Source organism: Eleutherodactylus coqui, chromosome 8 (assembly GCF_035609145.1).
Source record: "Eleutherodactylus coqui strain aEleCoq1 chromosome 8, aEleCoq1.hap1, whole genome shotgun sequence".
Classification (NCBI taxonomy): domain Eukaryota; kingdom Metazoa; phylum Chordata; class Amphibia; order Anura; family Eleutherodactylidae; genus Eleutherodactylus; species Eleutherodactylus coqui.
In genome coordinates, this window is record NC_089844.1 from 33,593,626 (window position 1) to 33,613,649 (window position 20,024).

General features: G+C 43.5%; 1 protein-coding gene across 1 annotated transcript in view; it reads right to left on the reverse strand.

The window, feature by feature from the left end:
• LOC136576288 (aldehyde oxidase-like) overlaps positions 1 to 20,024 on the reverse strand; it is a 104,950-nt gene that overhangs the window by 36,690 nt on the left and 48,236 nt on the right. The window contains exons 15-23 of the mRNA XM_066575465.1: positions 15,943 to 16,105; positions 15,788 to 15,862; positions 14,196 to 14,365; positions 11,312 to 11,438; positions 10,533 to 10,655; positions 7,876 to 7,972; positions 3,864 to 3,985; positions 1,315 to 1,448; positions 1,076 to 1,163 (exon numbers count right to left, since the gene is read on the reverse strand). Of these exons, the coding sequence (XP_066431562.1) occupies positions 1,076 to 1,163; positions 1,315 to 1,448; positions 3,864 to 3,985; positions 7,876 to 7,972; positions 10,533 to 10,655; positions 11,312 to 11,438; positions 14,196 to 14,365; positions 15,788 to 15,862; positions 15,943 to 16,105 (1,099 nt within the window). The remainder of the gene's footprint in view (positions 1 to 1,075; positions 1,164 to 1,314; positions 1,449 to 3,863; positions 3,986 to 7,875; positions 7,973 to 10,532; positions 10,656 to 11,311; positions 11,439 to 14,195; positions 14,366 to 15,787; positions 15,863 to 15,942; positions 16,106 to 20,024) is intronic.

Below are 20,024 nucleotides of genomic sequence, written 5' to 3' on the forward strand. Positions count from 1 at the left end.
GTACTTTAAGGTCTATAGTGTGCGGGATAAATATTGTGATACTTTAATAGTCTGGACTTTTACAGATAAGGCGATACCAAAAAGGTGAGGTTTTTAATGGTTTCGATTTTTTTGTGGGAAAAAGAATACAGGGGGAGAGGCAGTGGTTTGAACTTTTAGTATTTTTTATTTTTTTTACGATTAAAGGGTTTTTTTTTTTTCACACTTTTATTTAACTCTCACAAGAGACTGCACCAGTTAAGTATTGCAGTATGTAACCTCTTTTCAATCTTGCCTATGAAGCTCTACCAAGAACAGGGTTTTGCCCTGCCAAGAATAGGGTTTCATAGGCATTAGAGATGAGCGAGCGTACTCGGGAAAGCACTACTCGCTCGAGTAATTTGCTTTATCCGAGTATCGCTGTGCTCGTCCCTGAAGATTCGGGTGCCGGCACGGAGCGGGGAGCTGCAGGGGAGAGCGGGGAGGAACGGAGGGGAGATCTTTCTCTCCCTCTCTCCCCTGCCCCCCGCTGCGACTCACCTGTCAGCCGCAGCGGCACCCGAATCTTCAGGGACGAGCACAGCGATACTCAGATAAAGAAAATTACTCGAGCGAGTAGTGCTTTTCCGAGTACGCTCGCTCATCTCTAATAGGCATCTATGCATGGCACCCCTGCCTGTTCTTGTTGCATGGGTGCCGATAGGGAGTGGAAAGGTGATCCCCTCCCCCCACTGACTGTTTAGATGCATGGTCGGCTCTGACCATGGCATCTAAACAGTTAACTGGCACAATCAGAGGGAACTTTGATCGCAGCTGTGGCTGGAGGCTGTCAGTTTTCAAAAATAGCTGATAGCCGATGGGTATGGAGCAGACTCGGGTTCCGAGTCCACTCTATGCACCCTTCATGACTGCATGACGTATATTTACATTATGCGGTTGGGAAGGGGTTACGAATCTGCATCCAGAATAAAGGACTGGCAGGAAGTGAGGACGTAGTTCAAGAATGGTGCTTAAATTGGTAATAAACTATATCATGCACTTCCTTTACCAAGTTTCACTTGTCTATGAAAACTGGATGTAATCAACTTTAACTTACTTTATATTTGCCAAGATTTGGATGTCGCCCTCCTGTAATTAACATGTCATCTCCACGCTCCAGAACACAACGGACTGCACGCTTTGTCCTAAAATTAAATCAACATTACAAAATTAAGCATCATAAGATAAAGGGGCCTGCATACACTTAATGGTTGATTCAAATAGCATGTAAAAGGGAAATTTCTATATCAAGCGCGGTTCGTAGAAAGTAATATATTGGCGTACAAGATTACTTACTTATGGGCAGCAACTGCAGTGATCGCTGCAAGAATTCCTGCTTTTGAAGCTTTTCCCCCAAAAGCCCCTCCGACTCTTTTCACATGACATGCAATCTTATGGGCGGGTATATTCAATGTTGCACTTATGAGACCCTACAGAACATGCAAATGGTTTATTTTTACTGTTGTTCACTTCTGTGAAATTTTTAATTCTATTCAAACATCTTATTTATATCTGTTTATACAAAAACTGGATGTCAACCAGGAAGGCCGCATTCACATCTGCCTTAGACCTCCAATAGAATTTCCATTGTTCGACTCAGTTATTGGCGTTGAACAACGGAAATACTGTAGGTGCCGGATCCAGTACATGTTTGAACTGAACGGCACCAAATGGACCCCCATTGACTAGAATGGGGTCCAGCCAGCTTCTGACATGGCACCCGAAATTGTCCCAGGCAAAATATTGCAGCTGCTGCGCTAGTTAGTCCAGGACTTTGTGCTGGACACGCACTGGAGACTCAAAAGCTCAGATGTCAAGGTGGTCTAGGACTGTAACAATATGTTGCATAAGGTTTGTTAACAACTTTCTTCTGAGCTCCTGAATCAAATTTGCCTAAATTATGCTACATCATCAGTGGGGGATGTATCAACGCATATTCTGGAAGCATGGACCATTTGAAGAAGGAGTTTTCAGGCAGAAAAAGCGCTACATGGTTCCAGCTGATATAGTATACTAGTCATTATTACACAACTGTGCTACATGTTGCATCCATTATGATGCCCACACATCACTCACACAGGTCTACTACATGCTTCCTGATTCACACAGCGTGGCACATCTATGCTGATTTCCAGACATCACCAGCTCAGCAGACTCCTGGATACAGTGATCAGCCCTGGTCATGATCTTTGACTCCACCCACACAGGTGATCACATGACAATGTCATCATTACAGGTCCTGGTGGCTGCTGTCGGCTCATCCAGTATACAGTACTTTCTACTAAACTGCACAATGGCTCCTCCCACAGCAGTGAGGTCACTGCAGGTTCTTCAGCCCACTTGATATCTGTGGTGGTGGTAGGTCGGTGTCTTCTGTCAGGACCGCTGAGTTGTGTCTGTGATAATAATGGCTTTGGTGCATTCTCATTTTGTTATTTTTGTCCTCCCCTTCCAAGAGCCCTAACTTCGTTGTTCTTCTGTCGGTCAGGCTCTGTGTTTTATATATGTTGTAGGACCTGTGATGACGTCACCAGGGGGGGGGGAGTGAGGCCATCACCAGGGGTGAGCAAGAGAAACACCCACACACAAACATACATACTCACGGTCAAGTGGTTATTAGTAGTTTGATCTGTGATCGATGCACTTTGCAATTATTGATAATATGCCTTTTGTCACTATGTAATTATTTTATTGCATTACGACTGTGTTGGGATTTTCTATATTCTGTCATCAGTTAGTTGCTGTTAATTTTGTGGACATGCTTGGTTAGATCATAGGATCTTTTACTCTCTTTTGTTTTTTTATGTTTAAGAGTTTATATGTATATACATTATAAAAATAATTTTATTACTTTGGTGGTTCAATTACTTCAATGATGTGCCGCCAATGTACGCGAACCATATGACTGCTACAGCGCCTGTGGGATAGGAGTCCAGACTTCTGTTCCACTGCTGAACCGCCTTTCCCGAATGTTTAGCCAGCAGCACAACCCTCCTTAAAGTGTAACTTTGTCCAGATGCTGCTCTCTTAGTGCAGAGGCTACCTCCTTCTCCTCCTCTGTCTGCCACTTTCCTGAAACAGCAGCATCCAGACCAGTCAGACTGTAAGTTACAGAAAGACTGGTGTTGTGCTGTTGTCCGGATATTCAGGGTAAGGAAAGACACAGAGTGGGCAATAAAAGCTTCAAGGGCCACTCGCACTATGTGGGGGCAGTGAGAGATTTACTGGGGACAGTAGTCAGATGGGAAGAGACAAGTCAGAGCTAGAAGAAATCTTCACGGCGGTCTAGGCCTAGATAAAGAACAAAAACTAAAATGGGCTTCACCAACTGTGATCACAAGAGTAACGGCACTATAACCACTATCCTTGTGTAGAGCTGGCATCTGACTATTTATGGTGCCTACATTATTTAGCGGTATGCTACAGCTGAGCCACTGTATCTACAGCCACCATGAGATATATATATATATATATATATATATATATATACACACACACATACACACACATATACACACATACTCTAATACAATGTTTTCTTCTTGGGGGTTGGGGGGGGGGGTGATTCTGAGTTTTTCTATGGGCCCTATGAATTCTATGCATCTATGCATGCCCCTGTTCATAGAATCGTAGAGTCCGAAGGGATCTACAGGGTCATCGGGTCCAACCCTCTGCTCAATTCAGGATTCATTGTTACTCTTTTTCGTAAGATTGCATTGGGCTTTGGAGTACCACACAGGATTATTTTCTAATTATATTAGAGGACATATACATAATGGATGCTTTTTCTTGTTTGGTTGAATTAAGCACTACATATGCTACTACGTGGCTTAAAGTTACTTTACTTGAGTATGAGTTGGATCTTGGGTACCCAAATACACATCCATTTCTCCATCTTCTTTAGGGACAGCTCGAATACTCTGTGTCTCCATGTAGAAATGTTCTTGGCCAGCTATAAAGACTTCACCTGCAATGGTCATCACAAGGAATTAAAAAAAGAGCATTAAAGAAGGAGTCCCATCAAAACAATTGAAAGCCCGGCAATCAGTTGAAGCCACAGATGCAGCTTCATAAAAACTCTGGCTGGCCAGGAATGCAGTACTACAGTGGGAAATGTAGCATTACAGGCTGACCATTTAAATGAGTGCTTAAATATGTGATAGATGGATGGGTACATTAGAGCAAAAGATACTATTTGTTAGCAGCTCTTCACTCTGGCTAATTAAGGGTGTCCTATTATGAAGTAGGATATCTGTAGATTCACTCATACAGACATCCTGTCTGATATTGAACTCCATGTTTGCATCCTGTTTGGGTGAGTAGGACGCCAATAGGTATTAATGAGTTTGAATAGGAATCCCATCCTTCTTTTTCTTACTGTCCAGAAAGTGCCATAGACATTACTGTAGTCTTTGTTTCTCACTAAAGCCCCATTTACACGCAATGATTGTCGCTCAAAATTCATATATATGAGCGATAATCGTTGCATGCCAATGCTACCATCGTTTACTTTTCAGCTGAACAATGATTTTAAGGTGAGCTTAAAATCCATAGTTCATCTGGAGAGTAGATAACACAGACCACACGCTGTGTTCTGCACGGGAGTACATTGTATTCAGCTGACAGCCCATGCCAGAACAATGGAGCTGATTGCAGAGCTCAGACCACATGCTGTGTTCTGCAAACACCTCCCAGAGGCTCAATAATATGCAAATGAAGACTATAAAGTGCTAATGAACATTAGTGTCCATTAGCACTTTATGCAAAACGATTGCTAAAACTGTCAATCTTTCGATCATTTGAAAGATTGTCTTTGGGTGTAAATTGGCCTCAACACAGGAGATGTTATTGAGTGAAGTCCTTTTCATGGTTTTCTCCCATTCACATAGATACACAACCACCAGACTGTATGTCTCTGAGATGAACTACTGGGTTATTATGTAGGAGAAACTAATAAATTATGGTTTGCTGGTGAGATATAGCATGAAGATAATTCAATCTTTGGAATAGTGAAGTGCTGCTGAATACAACACATTCACTTTTATCATTGTTACACCCGTAGAAGCGGGCTGGAGTACATATCCTATGAACTAACAATCTTTTCTTCATGGTGGTTGGTGTCTATGGCTGGGTAACATCATGATATCAAATATGGTGACTATAATTTTCTGCCTGAAGTGCCTGATGGGAAAATACGGCCAACATATTGAATTGTATTTCCAACCTCTCCCTGATGTCATGGGTGGGAGGTCAGAGGAGTGACTAAAGGAAGCCTTTAAGACTCTAGAAGCACAAACCCAAATTTGGCACATTCTAGAGGACTGTACAAGAAATACTTGGACCAGTCCATCCCCCAGTATATCCTCTTGCAAACCACTTGTGCACAGACCTAGTCTGAAAGAACTGGTATTTCTATTACCCCTTTTATTTTAGGTGGTTGACCTACCTTGCTATAAAACAGTCAGTGAAGTGTTTCAGTGCGATTTAGGCCCTACTTTGCAACAAGTACAGGATCCAGAAACAAGTCTGTCCTCACGTCAAGTGCCCCGAGCCTTGTGTATCCATGACAGGTCCAACAATACTAGAACACCTTCACCCTGGCATCTTTAGCGTCTGTTACATAGACCTTAGGATAATAGGTTACACTCGTCCTTAAAAATAAACTGCCCTATCACTTGCCTTGTAGTGCTAGGGTCCTGGGTTCAAATCTCACCAAGGACAACATTTGCAATAGAGTTTGTAGGATTTCCCTGTGGTTGCGTGGGTTTCCTCCAAGTACTCTGGTTTCTTCCCACATCCCAAAAATATACTAATAAGTGAACTTAGACTGTAAGCACCAATGGAGACGACTGCAGAATATGTATGCGCTATGTAAATGTGTAAAATAAGACCAAGTGATTGACAGCTCTCCGTGTATATATGCATGCTCATTTTTGTATTTACATATATGGATATAGAGAAAATTACATTTTCATTGAATCTTGCTGAACCTGGACATTACAGTGGATTCCTGGTAAAAAACATTCAGACAAATTATAAGGAGGCTCAAAGCTTTAGGTAACTTTGCAGGGATATGGGATAGGCTATAGTACAGACAATGCCAATTGGTTCAGTGATGTCCATTTATTGCTTTACAGTGGAGGTTATACAACATGCTGTGTCTGCTGACAGACCTGCACAGAAAACACAAGACATTTCTAATTTTCTGCAGTCCTGCTCAAACAGCTAAAGATGGCAATTTACTTAACTCTTAACTCACTTAGGGTGGATTCACATGAACGTATATCGGCTGGGTTTTCACGCCGAGCCGATATACGTCGTCTCTCTGCAGGGAAGGGGAGGCTGGAAGAGCCAGGAGCAGGAACTGAGGCTCCCGCCCCCTCTCTGCCTCCTCTCCACCCCTCTGCACTATTTGCAATGAAAGGAGGCGGGACAGGGGGGGGGCTAATTCGCGAAACTTAGCCCCGCCTCCTTTCATTGCAAATAGTGCAGAGGGATGGAGAGGAGGCAGAGAGGGGGCGGGAGCTCAGTTCCTGCTCCTGGACCTTCCATCCTCCCCCCCCTGCAGATGAGGACACCGTATATCGGCTCGGCGTGAAAACCCAGCCGATATACGGTCGTCTGAATCCACCCTTAGGGGGTAAAAAAAGATCCCACCACATCTAATTCGGTGACACACTCTGAAATCTGTAGCCGAACTACACAGCATAATCCCTAGTTATGGGTGCATGTGAACTCATTAAGTAAAGAGACCTCCTGTAATAAAATAGTCAGGAAAATGTTCTTAGAATGCTGATTCAAAATACAAAACACAAATGTTTACAATGCTTCAATTTTGTGCATAATGATCATTTTGAAAAAAATTACCAAATGTGCCAATTAGTTCCTCGCAGTACCAAATGATAAGGCTGACTCAAGTTCAAGTTATTGTCTTAGAAGGTTGTCACTTTTTGGTGCAAGTTTATACATTTTATTTAGGCTCTTCTGGAAATATATTAGGCCTCATTGCTGGGTCGGATTCAGACTGCGAGATATCGCAGCGGAATCAGATCCGGCGCCCCCAGAGACCCTATAATCACCTGTGCGGATCCACACACTTGCTTGCAAAAATCCTCGGGATGCCTTTCAATGCCTATATAGATGCATCTGTAAGCTTTTCGCAGTGTTGGACGCTGAAAAAATGCCTCCCCTCCCTTTTTTCCCTGCTCCCATAGGAGTCTATGAGACCTGCCGCTGCATATTTGCCAAAAGATGGTTCTAGAACTAGCTTTTTGGCCACCGTATATACCCCGGACATATTTCGGTTGTGTATGCTCTATTTTCAGCGGGTCACCTTTTTATGCGCTGTATATTCACCCGTGTGAACAAAGGCGTTGGAAACAAATGCCTCAGATAGTCGCGTACATACGGTCGGGCGTAAAAACATGGCGTATATGCGCTTGTGTGAATAAGCCATTACACAGTTACATCATTTACCTAACATAATCTTTGTTCAGGGAGGAGTCTTGCTACAACTGTTACCAAGTGGTAGCTACTAGAGATGAGCGAACGTGCTCATTTAGAGCAATTACTCGATCGAGCATCACTTTTTTCGAGTAACTGCCTAATCGGGCGAAAAGATTCGGGGGGCAGGAGGTGAGCGGGGGGTTGTGGTGGAGACTGAGGGGGGGGGAGAGATCTCCCCCCTGTTACCCCCTGCTACCACCCGCTCCACCCCGCCACCCACTGCCCCCGAATCTTTTCGCCCGAGTAGGCAGTTACTCGAAAAAAGCGATGTTCGATCGAGTAATTGTCCTAAACGAGTACGTTCGCTCATCTCTAGTAGCTACTTTATATTAGCTGCAAAAAGTACTGTACCTTCATGAACCTGATCAGCTGTTTGAAATGCTTCTTCCACATTCCCCACCTCCAGCTGTCTTTGTGGTTTGAAGAATGAATTGTGGTTAATGGCCTCCTGGAGTATAACATCAAAGGAAATGGACCGTTACATATGAAACATTTACAGTGAAGGTAGAACCAAGACCAAATATAACAATTACTCATTATCATCCAAGTTCACTTGATTATATAGGTTATTTAGGAGACCTTAGGCCAATGTAAGTAATTCACGAAGATTCAAAGTCTAATAGAAATATTTATTGCAGAATGATGAATAAAAGCGTAAAAAAATAAGAATTATAAAAAAACTTAAAAACAGTTGTGCCTCATTCATAACAAAGATAGCTGCAAGCACGTAGCATAGGTTTTCTAAATTATACACTAGTAGTGGATACAACTAAACTAAATTTGATGCATAGACAAAATAACGTTCTGATATACAGTCGCATATAGGAAGAAATCTTCAGAGTAACCAAAGGGCTATAAAATTCTGATCCATTCATGTGATAAAGGACAAAGACATAACTCAGCAAATCCGGTGCACTCTCCCTTCGAGTTTGGAGAAAGCACCAGGATGGATCAATGAAAAAAATGGGTTATAGAACAGAAAAAAAAAACAAACCTACACAAAACAGCAAATCCAGCAGCTACCTGCTCGAAAGACATAAAAACAGAGTCATCTAAGAGCAGGAGTATTGAGAACTTAGCCTACACTTTTGCCCAGGAGACTGCACAATGGAGTAAGAAAAATTGGAAAGACATGGGTTAAGTCCTACGGGAAAATACGGGATCCATAGTCTGTTCCAACAGCCCCTGGCAGAGCCTCCACACTTTAGTAATTGTTTGAAGGGGAATCAACAGTGAAGAGGAAGATAAGAAACCCGGTAAGGCTCTCCTAAGAATCCATTCTACCTCACATCATAGCTCACATCTACACTGACCCACGGGTGGGCGTACACCAGTTGTGAGGCTAAGAAATTAGGAGATGCCATACCTCCAATGTGCTCAGGGATTTATGACGCCAGACTGAACCTGGGAGGCTTCATTTTTAATGTCCCTGGTGGTCTCAACTCCTGTTCTAGTGCACTTTCAGTCAGTCCAGGCAAATATAAGACACAACCTACTGTTTTAAATGTCTGTGGGAATACCTGAGGAAGTAGGTGAAGAGCTGATGGCCAGTTCTCTTGAGTCTGAAAGACCCTCTCTTCTGTGCCAAAATTAAATGCTTCATCATTGCTGTATTTAAAGCAGATCTGGTACCAATATGCTACTTTGACCCTCCGTCAATGGTGAGAGAGAGCGTAAGGAGTTGGAGATCATTCTCCTTCCAAATACACTGGGCATATAAGTAGGAGTCTTCTGCATTCTGCATTAAGTGCTATTGAAGGCACATTATGTTTTGGGCTATGGTGTTTAGGCTAAAACTAGAGGGAGCTTATGTAGCAAGCTGACCCTACAGGGCAGTAAAAAGATCCACTTCAAGTACTGTAAATAACAAGGTGCACAAAAACAAACAAAAAGGGACAGGTCCTCATTTGGCTTCTGTCAAAAGGGCTATTGCTATATAAAAACACAATCTCTATATCCGTAAGAAGCAAGAATGCAATATGTGAGCGTACAGGACCCAGTAACGTGGGGTCTTAGCACTATTTGTGGTAGACCTCGAGAAAATAAAAAAAGGTTCAAACCAGTGAGTAATATTAACTCAAAGGGTTGACAAATAAATGGGCCGCGATCTCAACGTGCATGCATGAGAGTTCAATGAGACGTTTGGTACGTCATCCACATCACAAGGCATTTTATTTAGGACCTAATCCCACATTACCACTGGACCGCTCAGTCAGAATTTGCATGAATTAATCACCTTTTTCAAGCAAAAAAATTTTGAGAAAGAGCAATACTTCCATGTTCTACAGGTGTAGGGCTTATTCTGACGTGCGTCGTGCGTATATCGGCTAGGTTTTCACGCCCCACCGATACATGCTGTTCCTCTCTGTAGGGGGAGGAGGCGAGCCAGGAGCAGTACACTGAGCTCCCGCCCCATCTTTGCCCCTCGCCACTGTTTGCAATAAGAAGAGGGCATGATGGGAGTGGAGTCAAGTTCCACCCCGCCCCCTCCTATTGCAAATAATGGCGAGGGGCGGTGAGGGGGTGGGAGCTCAGTGTGCTACTCCCAGCCTGGCCCACCTCCTCCCTCCGCAGAAAGGGACACCGTATATGGGCATGTCGGAATAAGCCGGTAGTCAGTTTAATTCCCTCAGAATTGATGACAGGTGTCCTGTATGGCTCATCTGTACTTTTGCTGAATGGAGCCAATGCTACATGGTGCTCGATGGGGAAAGAGTGACAAAATGCTTTTGAACTACAGATGTAACATGCTTGGGCTATTTGCAGAGCGCCACAGTTACTGCAAACAGAGTGCTATATCCGTAGATAGGAGTGGAATTCAATGATAAGACGTTCTCACATGTTAGAAACTGTAACAAAGCGTAACACTCTGTAATATACTGTCTATTGTGAGTAAATATTCCCTCTTCGGACCGGCAGAGTATAGACACTGCTGGGGAACACTTTACATTCTGATCTACAGTAGTTTTCCATTTCCATTGCTGAAATCCTGGAAAATAATAACTTACCTCAATTGTCAGAATAACTGGTTCCAAATTCTCATAGACAATATTAACTTTGGCTGCTCCATTCTTGGCTTGATCCGGAGTGTTGGCCAATACTGCACAGATAAGCTGACCTACGCACAGTACCTCCAAGATAGAACAACATTTAGGGCAAATGTGACAACCTACATTCACTTGTATGATTAAAAAACATCCTAAAAGGAAAACTGTACTTTTAAAACACAATGCAAATCTAAAAAACATATACATATATATATATATATATATATATATATATATATATATATATATATATATACTCATCTTTTTTTGTTTAAACTTTTTTTTTACATTTTATCAGTCTGTTAGATACAGTTGTAGGGCTTATTTACACGAACGATATACGCTTCCATCTGAGCATCCCCACCTTTCCTCCCCCTCACCGGCTCTCAGCCTCTCTCCTCCCCTCCGGCGTTTGCAATGGGCGGAACAGGGGTGGAGCTAAGCTCCCGCCCCTAGTCTGCAGCCAGCTATGGGAGTGGGCGGGACAGATTGAATTTTAGCTCCGCCACCGTCCTGCCCCCTCCCAATGCAAACACCAGAGTGGAGGAGAGAGGCAGATAGCCGTGAGAGATGAGGGTGTGGGGGGGGGGGGACTGCTCAGATGGAACTATATTTCAGCCGTGAAAACGCCGGCCGATATACGCTTGTGTAAATAAGCCTGTAATTAGTGAACTCAGTTTCTGTTAAAACTATATTATTCTATGGCTGTTTCTAGTAGTAGCTTTATGGCTTTATTTTACCTTTCCACTTGCCAGCATTGGAACTTCTCCATCTTCAAGAGTCATCTCATTAGTGCCAAGAAAATCATCTGCCGTTACAACACCAAATACCCCCGGCTGAGCGAGAGCCTCTGAAAAGTCCATAGATCTGGAAGTTTTAAAAGAAAAAGTGTTCAGCTGTAGCATTTTAGGAGCAATTTGAGACACTGCCATGGACCAAAATAAGCACCAAAAATAGAAAGAAGTGCCACAGGAAAAAACTGCAGTTTCTGATAACTTTCATGGTGTTCAGTGATGATGGGACTCCCCGCGGGGATGAAAAAAATTCCCTGCCACAGCTGTGACAGAGAAGCGTGATGCTATCTCCCGTTGCTTTCAATGGCTGCCACCCCAATGGGATGCAGACAACCCCCGCAGCGATGATTTTCAGGGGGAATGCTTGAAATATAAGCCGCACAAGGAAAATCATCCACTTTCAAATAAGATGGATATGCTGCAATAGCACTGCAGAGTATAGTGTGCTAGAATTCCGCACCAAAATCCGCCTGGCTAACTGTGGATTTTGATGTGGGATTGCCATGAGGATTCCACTATTTTTGATTCCGCATCAAAATACACGGCTTTTGGTGCTGAATGTTCTGCAGGAGGGATATTCCACAATGCTTTTGCAGGATCTTCCGTCTTGTGTGAAAGGTCCTTATTTCTCCTGACTCCACCATAAACATGCATATATGTTTTTCAGTGGGTCTAGGGGAATAAGCCATTGCCGACCTCTTCCCATTCAAATATGATTTGATGTAGTAAGATCTAGTATGAGTATAAACTTCTTCAGACACAAATTACGTCTAGATTAAAAAATAAACTCAGTTTTGTAAATCAAATCATATGAAATCTGATTATTTAGAAAAAGGGTAAAAAAAAACTGGAATATAGAAGCTTTATAAATTTAAGGCCTCTTTCACACGGGTGACAGTAATATCGTCGTGAGAAAAAAAACCCCAAAACACAGCAATATTGCATCTGTGTTCTTTGTGATATCACTGCGTTTTCTCGTGGCAATTTTGTGGCACTACAAGTCGCACAACTTTGTAGTGCTCTTATGCCGGTTTTTTTTGCGGGGCGGGGGGGGTGGGGTGGGGGGCTTGAAGTATAAATTCTATTCCAAAAATAAGCCCTGGCAGCATTTAAAAAAAGAAAACACATTACCTAGCAGGCACGTCAGAACTTCTTCCCCCCGAAGCTGTGACATGCTTGCTTGTAGTCTTCAGACAGTGCTTCCTGGTCAGGGGTTTCAAAGTTCCGCCTCCAGGAAGCACTGGCTCTGGTTGATTCTTGAGAGCCATGGCTTGTCAGGACTCGGGGTCCGGGAGACTGGAGGTCCCTGAAAATACCCGCAACCCCTGTCCCTACCTACTTGCCCCTCTGGGCTAAACCCCAGGGCGACAACTGGGCTATGGTCCCTACATTCACTAGGAAAGGGGAACACCCGGACTAACAAACAGACAGACACTAGAACAAACAACAGCAAGAAGAGTCAGCCTATCCGGGTCGGCAACGAGAGGGTACGCAGTACAAGAGGGTCAGGCAAAGGTAATGTCAGGTCCAAAAACAGGGAGTCAAAAGTCAGGAGTCACAACAAGAAGTACGCTGGTGTAGCAGGAAGACCAAACTAACTCTGGCACTGGAATGCAGACACAAGCAGGTTTAACCCCATGAATGGCACACCCGAAAATTTTCCGGGACGAGCTCCACTGCCCATAGTGATGTAGCCCGGAAGATTTCCGGGCTATGTTTCACTATGGGGCTGTGCAAGGTACTGCTGTATTATGTCGTCACTAGAAGTATGGGGTGGCGACATAATACAGCTGTCAGTGAAACTACTGACGCCCCCAGCTTCTGATTGGTTGGGGGCATGTTTAATCCCCCCCCAAAGCCCATTCATACATACCTGGAGGACAGCGCCGAGCCTGCGATTGTTACCCAGCCAGAGGAGGACCCAGACGGCAAGAGCAGTGCAGCACAGGGGCCAGTGGAGCGGAGAGTCTGGGAACGGCGGCAGCAGAGCGAGCCATGATCACTACAGTGAGTGACCTGCCGGCCGGGATGGAGCAGACTGTGCCCGCACAGAGCACTCAGGATCCCCAAGGTCAGCTGCAGCGTGTGTGGACCAGATGAGAGGTCAGTGCGGTGGTAGGGGCAGCAATGGTGTGCCAGGTAGAGGTGTGGTGGGCAGCAATGGTGTATCGGGGGGGAGGGCAGCAATGGTGTATCAGGGGTGGGGGGGCAGCAATGGTGTGTCGGTGGTGGGGGGGGCCCAACACAAAGGAGAGCTACATAGGAAAACATGTAATGCAATGTAGCAGCCTACAAAACATCGCTAATGTGAAGGAACCCATTGAAAAGCAGGGGCTTCACCTACATGTGATCTGTAGCGCTGCCGCATCATGAGAAAATTGTGCGATTTTGTCGCCCATGTGAAAGTAGCCTTAGTCTGAGAAATTAACACAGAGCAGTCATGCAAGAAACCCTAAAGTATTATCCCTACACTATTTATTAAGGATTTCCAAATATTTAACCAAGATGTATTATTTATCTATTTTCTTGAATTGACATATAAGCCAAGTTTTCATCAAAGAGCGTGAAGCAAATATGAAGAAAATTGAAAATATATATATATTTTTATAGAGTTCAATCTGTACTAAGATCTCCATACATGTAAAAGTATCACATCCTAGAAATAAAATCGGTGGGTACCTTCCCTTTATCATTATTTTAAGTCACATACTTTCACAGCTTCCACTTTTATAGCGTGGTCCCCTCAGCGCAGAAATAGGAGTGTGTTTGTATGAACCCAAGCCATAACTAGATGTACACTACACCAAATGTTATGGCCTTATTAACTTACACAATTTTTGCATGAGCTCTGGTACTGGTGACTAATCTCAAGTACAGTTCCCCATCCACAGCGGGCATGTCATCTGTATAAATGGCTTCCCCAGTGGCCTGTTTGATTCCAGACCTATGCACAATGGGTCGTCCAACAGGGTCACGATCAGGCTGGTCTTTGGGTACATTCTAGGAAAAAGGGAATAGATTTTTAAACTCAGCAATTGCATACTCTAATGCCGGGATTTACCAAGCCTTTCCACATAAAACAAAAGTAATGTTGAAAAAGCTTGTAATAAGCTTGAAAAAGCCTTTTAATAATAGATTATCTGTATTTGGCACATTGTCAAATCAGGAAACCGTGGCATGCCTTTGTGAACATAAGCGTATTAATCATGAATTGAACTGAACTGTATTCTTCTATGTAATTCAGACAATGCCATAGTTAGGCTGGGTTCATACAAGGCGGATTTGCCGCGGAAATTCCGTCCAGAATTTCGCCACGGCAAGTCTGCCTGCGGCCACTAATCCTGACATTAGCCCTTTCCAATTCAATTTGTATCCTGGTTTTCCTAGGGGGCTTACTCTTTTTCTGCCATTATACAACGGCGCTATCTGCTGGCTAAAGCCAGTACTGCCTGAGGTGACACGTTGGATAGGCTGTGACAGCAGAGAGGCTGGCAATATACAGTAAGAGAACCCTGATGGACGTCTTCCAACATCGGAGCTGTACAGCCTTAAATCATAATGTCTTCAGAGATCAGACAGTGGGTTGGAAAGGGTTAACCAGCCATGTAGACGAGATTTCTCAGAATTCAACGTATTCGAAGGCCGCATCAAGTCCATTCTTTTTTTTTTACGTTGCGGCCGCACTATCTTCTATGGGAGCGCCGTCCACAACAGAAAAGCGTGCACTCAGCCGCAGGATTTGAAGCAGCGCTTTCCCGGTGGAAATATCACGTTTTTTCGCTGCGGCCAAACCGCGAGATTTCTGCCGGGAAAACGTCATGTGGGAACCTAGCCTTAGGACAAATTCACAAGCTGCAAATTTGTTGCAGAAATGTCTGCAGCTGTTACATTCATTTGAATGAAGTGTGCAGAAAACCGCCAAACAACCCCGATCACATTAACCCTTCCCAATCCACTGTCTGACGTCTAAAGACATTCTGATTGGAGGCTGTACAGTTTCCGATATCGGAAGTCGTCCGTCAGGGTATTCTTACTGTATATTACTGGCCGCTCTGTTGCTGGGGGCCTCTCCAGCATGTCCAATACCACAATACTGGCTCTAGCCAGCAGATGGCGCCATTGTATAATGGCAGAAAGAGAAAACCCCCTAGGAAACCTTGAATCCAAAATTGGATTGCAAAGGGTTAATGGAACTGTGCATTAAATTGTGTGCAACAAATCATCTGCATGTGCATATCCCCTTACACAGCAAGGAGATTAACCTATGAGGAATATATATGATATATTTAAGTCATCCACAATAAGTGAATAGTAAAATATTGCCAGACCTTTCATAATAATAGGCTTATTGGGTAATCCTGTATTTCTTTACACTTTGTTCTGATGACCACTAATGCCCCTCTATGACTCCCACATCTTTACCTGGTAAGTCTGAAGGTGCTTAGAAGATGTCGAATCAAATTTCTTTACAGCACTAATGTCTGGATTATTAGGATCCTGTAAAAAGTGATGAAATATGTAAGATTCAGAATTTTTCAGCAAAGCTTATACAGTAAGGAAGCTAAATTAGAACATACCAACTGGTTCAGTGCTTGCAGCACCTCCAAGTAGAGTTTAAAGAAGAAGCTGATTGTCAGTGTTCTCTTATATTCGGCCATCCCACCGGGGACTGAAGGATTCAGATGAATCTCATCTAAAATCAGCTTGCAGGCTTCACCCAACATATCCTCATTCCAGTGCCTGGGATATGAATACATCAAGGTTTACCACAATAAGCATTATTCTATACAATGCCATCATCATGGGTTCAATATTAAGGGCTTCTCCCATTTGTCATTGTACCCAATTTTATTTTCAAGACAGCTTGAAGCAATTTAACAGAATATCAAGGACCTATTTACTGAAAATAAGACAGTGTCTTATATTAATTTTTGCTCTAATAGATTTTACGTATTTACCTATATAACTGCCTGGACACTATTTATATTGCTTTTTTTTATTAACTGCAACTAAGGCCTTAGTCAGACGGGCGATTTTTCGCGCGATTTGCGGATCGCATGACGGATGTGCATCCGCAAATCGCGTGACCGGTGCGCGCAAGTCGCCCGCAAATCGCCCGAAAATCTGCTCCTAGCCGCGTTTCATTAGAAACGGGCCGGAGCTGTCCAGCGCATTGCATTCAATGGAGACAGCAATACAGCCGTCTCCATTGAAAGCAATGCGCTGCGGGCGAGCCCGGGATGAATTGTCGGTAAGGGCTTAAATATATAAGCCCTTCCCTGCAATCCATCCTAAAATGTGTTAAAATAAAAAAAATTGTATACTCACCTTCTCCCGGCAGCCGGAACTCCGCGTGGCAGTCCTGCAGTGGGTGTGAAGGGGGTGTGAGTCAGACCTGCCCCCTGATTGGCTCAGCGCTGAGCCAATCAGAGGCATGCCTCACTCACACCCATTCATGAATTCATGAATGGATGTGAGTCAGACCTGCCCCTGATTGGCTCAGCGCTGAGAGGCAGCAGTCACTCACCCATTCATGAATTCATGAATGGGTGTGTGAGTGTTTTCAGCCTCTGATTGGTCAGGGCTGTGACCAATCAGAGGCAGATCATTCAGCAGGCGGGGATTTTAAAGCCCCGCCGGCTGAATAGTGCCAAGAAGCAGTTCAGGAGAACTGACAGCGGCCGCGGCTGGACTCCGGCTGCAGCGGAAAGGTGAGTATACAATTTTTTTTTTTTTAACACATTTTAGAATGAATTGCAGGGAAGGGTTTATATATTTAACCCCTTCCCGACAATTCACCCCGCGCACGCCGGCAGCCCATTGCTTTCAATGGAGCGGCTGTATTGCCGCTCCATTGAATTCAATGGGAAAACATCGTTCTTCTCTGCCACAGCTGTTACAGCTGTGGCAGAGAAGAATGATTTGTCTTCTATATGTTCTCAATCTGGTCGGCGCTGCTGCCGCCGGCCCCATTGAGCGCATATAGAGAAGAGAACAGGAATCGCAGATCGCAGATAGGTGCGATCTGCGATTTTTTGTTCTATAATTTATCGGACGAGCGCATAAAAAGCGCTCATGTGTCCGATACCATTGCAAAGCAATGGTTTTATAAAATCGCATGCGCATGCGCAAATCGCGCGAAAAATCGCCCGTCTGACTAAGGCCTAAGGCTCAATTTTGGAGTCGGGCTTATACTTCAAGCATCCTCAAAAATCCTGAAAAAGCATTCTGCATCCTCAAAAAAACCTGAAAAATCATGCTAGGTCTTATTTTCAGGGTGTGTCTTATTTTCAGGGAAACGGGGTATTATGCTCCTTTTACATGAACTGAATCTTGTTTGAATGAGCGAATGCTGTCACTGGCAACTCATTCGCAATCGGTTGCGCTCGTGCAGCCAGATAATCATTGAGAATTGCTTACATCTTGCTCTGTTCTTCACATTCCTATCTGAAACAGTGAGCGGGTAGTGTTTAATAAAAGGTCTTCTCTGGCACTTCATGCAATAGATTATCCCTACATATTGGACACAGAGCGTTGCAATCCCGAGAATAGCGTGGCTAGAGGCCATGGACTCCTTGAAATATATGGAGACAAGAGCATAACTACAGGGGATGCAGTTGCCCCCGGGCCCAGGAGCCTTAAGGGGCCCATAAGTCCTCTCTTCCCCATATAGGTAGCACAGTACTATGAATAAAGCATTATATTTCAGGGAACCGTTACAGATTTTGCATGGCGACCCAGAAACTTCAAGTTACGCCTCTGTATAGAGGAACTCAAATGCAGTGATCTAGAAACAGAGTGCTTAACCACTTAAGGACACGGCCTATTTTGGCGTTGAGGACCAAGCGATTTTTGGTATTTTTCCATCTCCATTTTTCAAAAGCCATAACTTTTTTATTTTTCCGTCGACGCGGCCATATAAGGGCTTGTTTTTTGCGTGGCGAACTGTAGTTTTTATCGGTGCCACTTTTGGGTACATAGACTATATCGTAAAACTTTTATTATTTTTTTATGATAACAGGGAGAGAAAACGCATCAATTCTGCCATAGATTTTTTTTTATTTTTTTTTACAGTGTTAATCATGCAGCAAACATACTAAATTTTTTCTGCGGGTCGGCACGGTTACAACGATACCAAAATTCTTTTTTTTTTAGGTTTTTACACTTTTTTGCAATAAAACCCCTTTTTTTTGGAAATCTTTTTTTTCCTCTATAGCTGCATTCAAAGTCCTGTAACTTTTTTATTTTTTTTATGTACGGAGCTCTATGAGGGCTTATTTTTTGCAAGACTAGCTGTAGTTTTTGTTTGTACCATTTTGGGGAATGTACAGCTTTTTTGATCACTTTTATTGCATTTTATGGGAGGCAAAATGCTAAAAATTTGCATTTTGCCTCTATTTTTTAGCGTTTTTTGTTACGCTTTTTGCTGTACAAAATAAAAAGCATGTTCAACTTTTTGTACACGTCGTTACGGATGCGTCAATACCCAATATGTGGGGTTTTAATTTTTTTTTGATCTTTTCTTATGCCAATAATAGAAAAAGCATAAAAAAAAGGTTTTTTTGACATTTTTCTTTTCGTTTTTTTTACACAATTTGAGTTCCTATGAGAGACTTGCAGCACTGTGCCTAAGATCGCTCCGATGCCCCGCCGCTGTTGCAGCAGGACGCCGGCTGTGACTGACAGCCGGCTCCCGCTGTGGGATAGCGCGAGGTCAGTCATGATCTCGCGCTATCCCGATGACGTACCGGTACGTCCTGTTGCGGGAAGTACCAGGCTCCCAGGACGTACCGGTACGTCCTTGGGAGGGAAGGGGTTAAAATGTTATGTGACTTGGGTCGTCTGGTTGGAGTTCCGAGACCCCTCTTCACTCACGTCTTGGCTGAGGAATGGATCTGTTATGTCAGAGAGTACAAGTGACCAACTACAGAACTATGGAAAAATCTCATGAACGATCTTGGTTTGTGATCGCAGGGTAATCCCCCTAAATTCTTCTTTTGACCCCTTCCTTCTGACTTTTTTTCTCTCTTTCCTCCCTTTTCCCTTTCTTTGAGTTACTTCTCTAACTTTATACATAGTTATACAATTATTCGTTATGACGAAAGAAGTTATCAAATCTAGCTGTGTTAAATATGTATACAAAAATGTCAATGGGTTATGGTAAACAGTTCAATAAGCAATGTTTTATAGCTAAACTTTGAATGTAACTATTATATGAAAGTTCAAAAAAACTTTTTGAACATAAACGTAATGAGAAGTGAGCGGCCGCCGATGATTTTTACGCTGGCTGAAACTGAACAACAAACAAAAGCGCACGATGGCTTGTGTTTAGATGTAACTAGAGATGAGCGAACGTGCTCATTTAGGACAATTACTCGATCGAGCATCGCTTTTTTCGAGTAACTGCCTACTCGGGCGAAAAGATTCGGGGGGCACTTCTCTCTCTCTCCCCCCCCCCCCCATAACCCCACCGCTCACGCCCGGCGCCCCCCGAATTCGCCAGATTAGGCAGTTACTCGAAAAAAAGCGATGCTCAATCGAGTAATTGCTCTAAACGAGCACGTTCGCTCATCTCTAGATGTAACAAATATTCTGCACTTTTAGTCGTTACAACAATTCTATCAAGGATATCGGTACGCCTAAAAGAACCTTTAGTCCA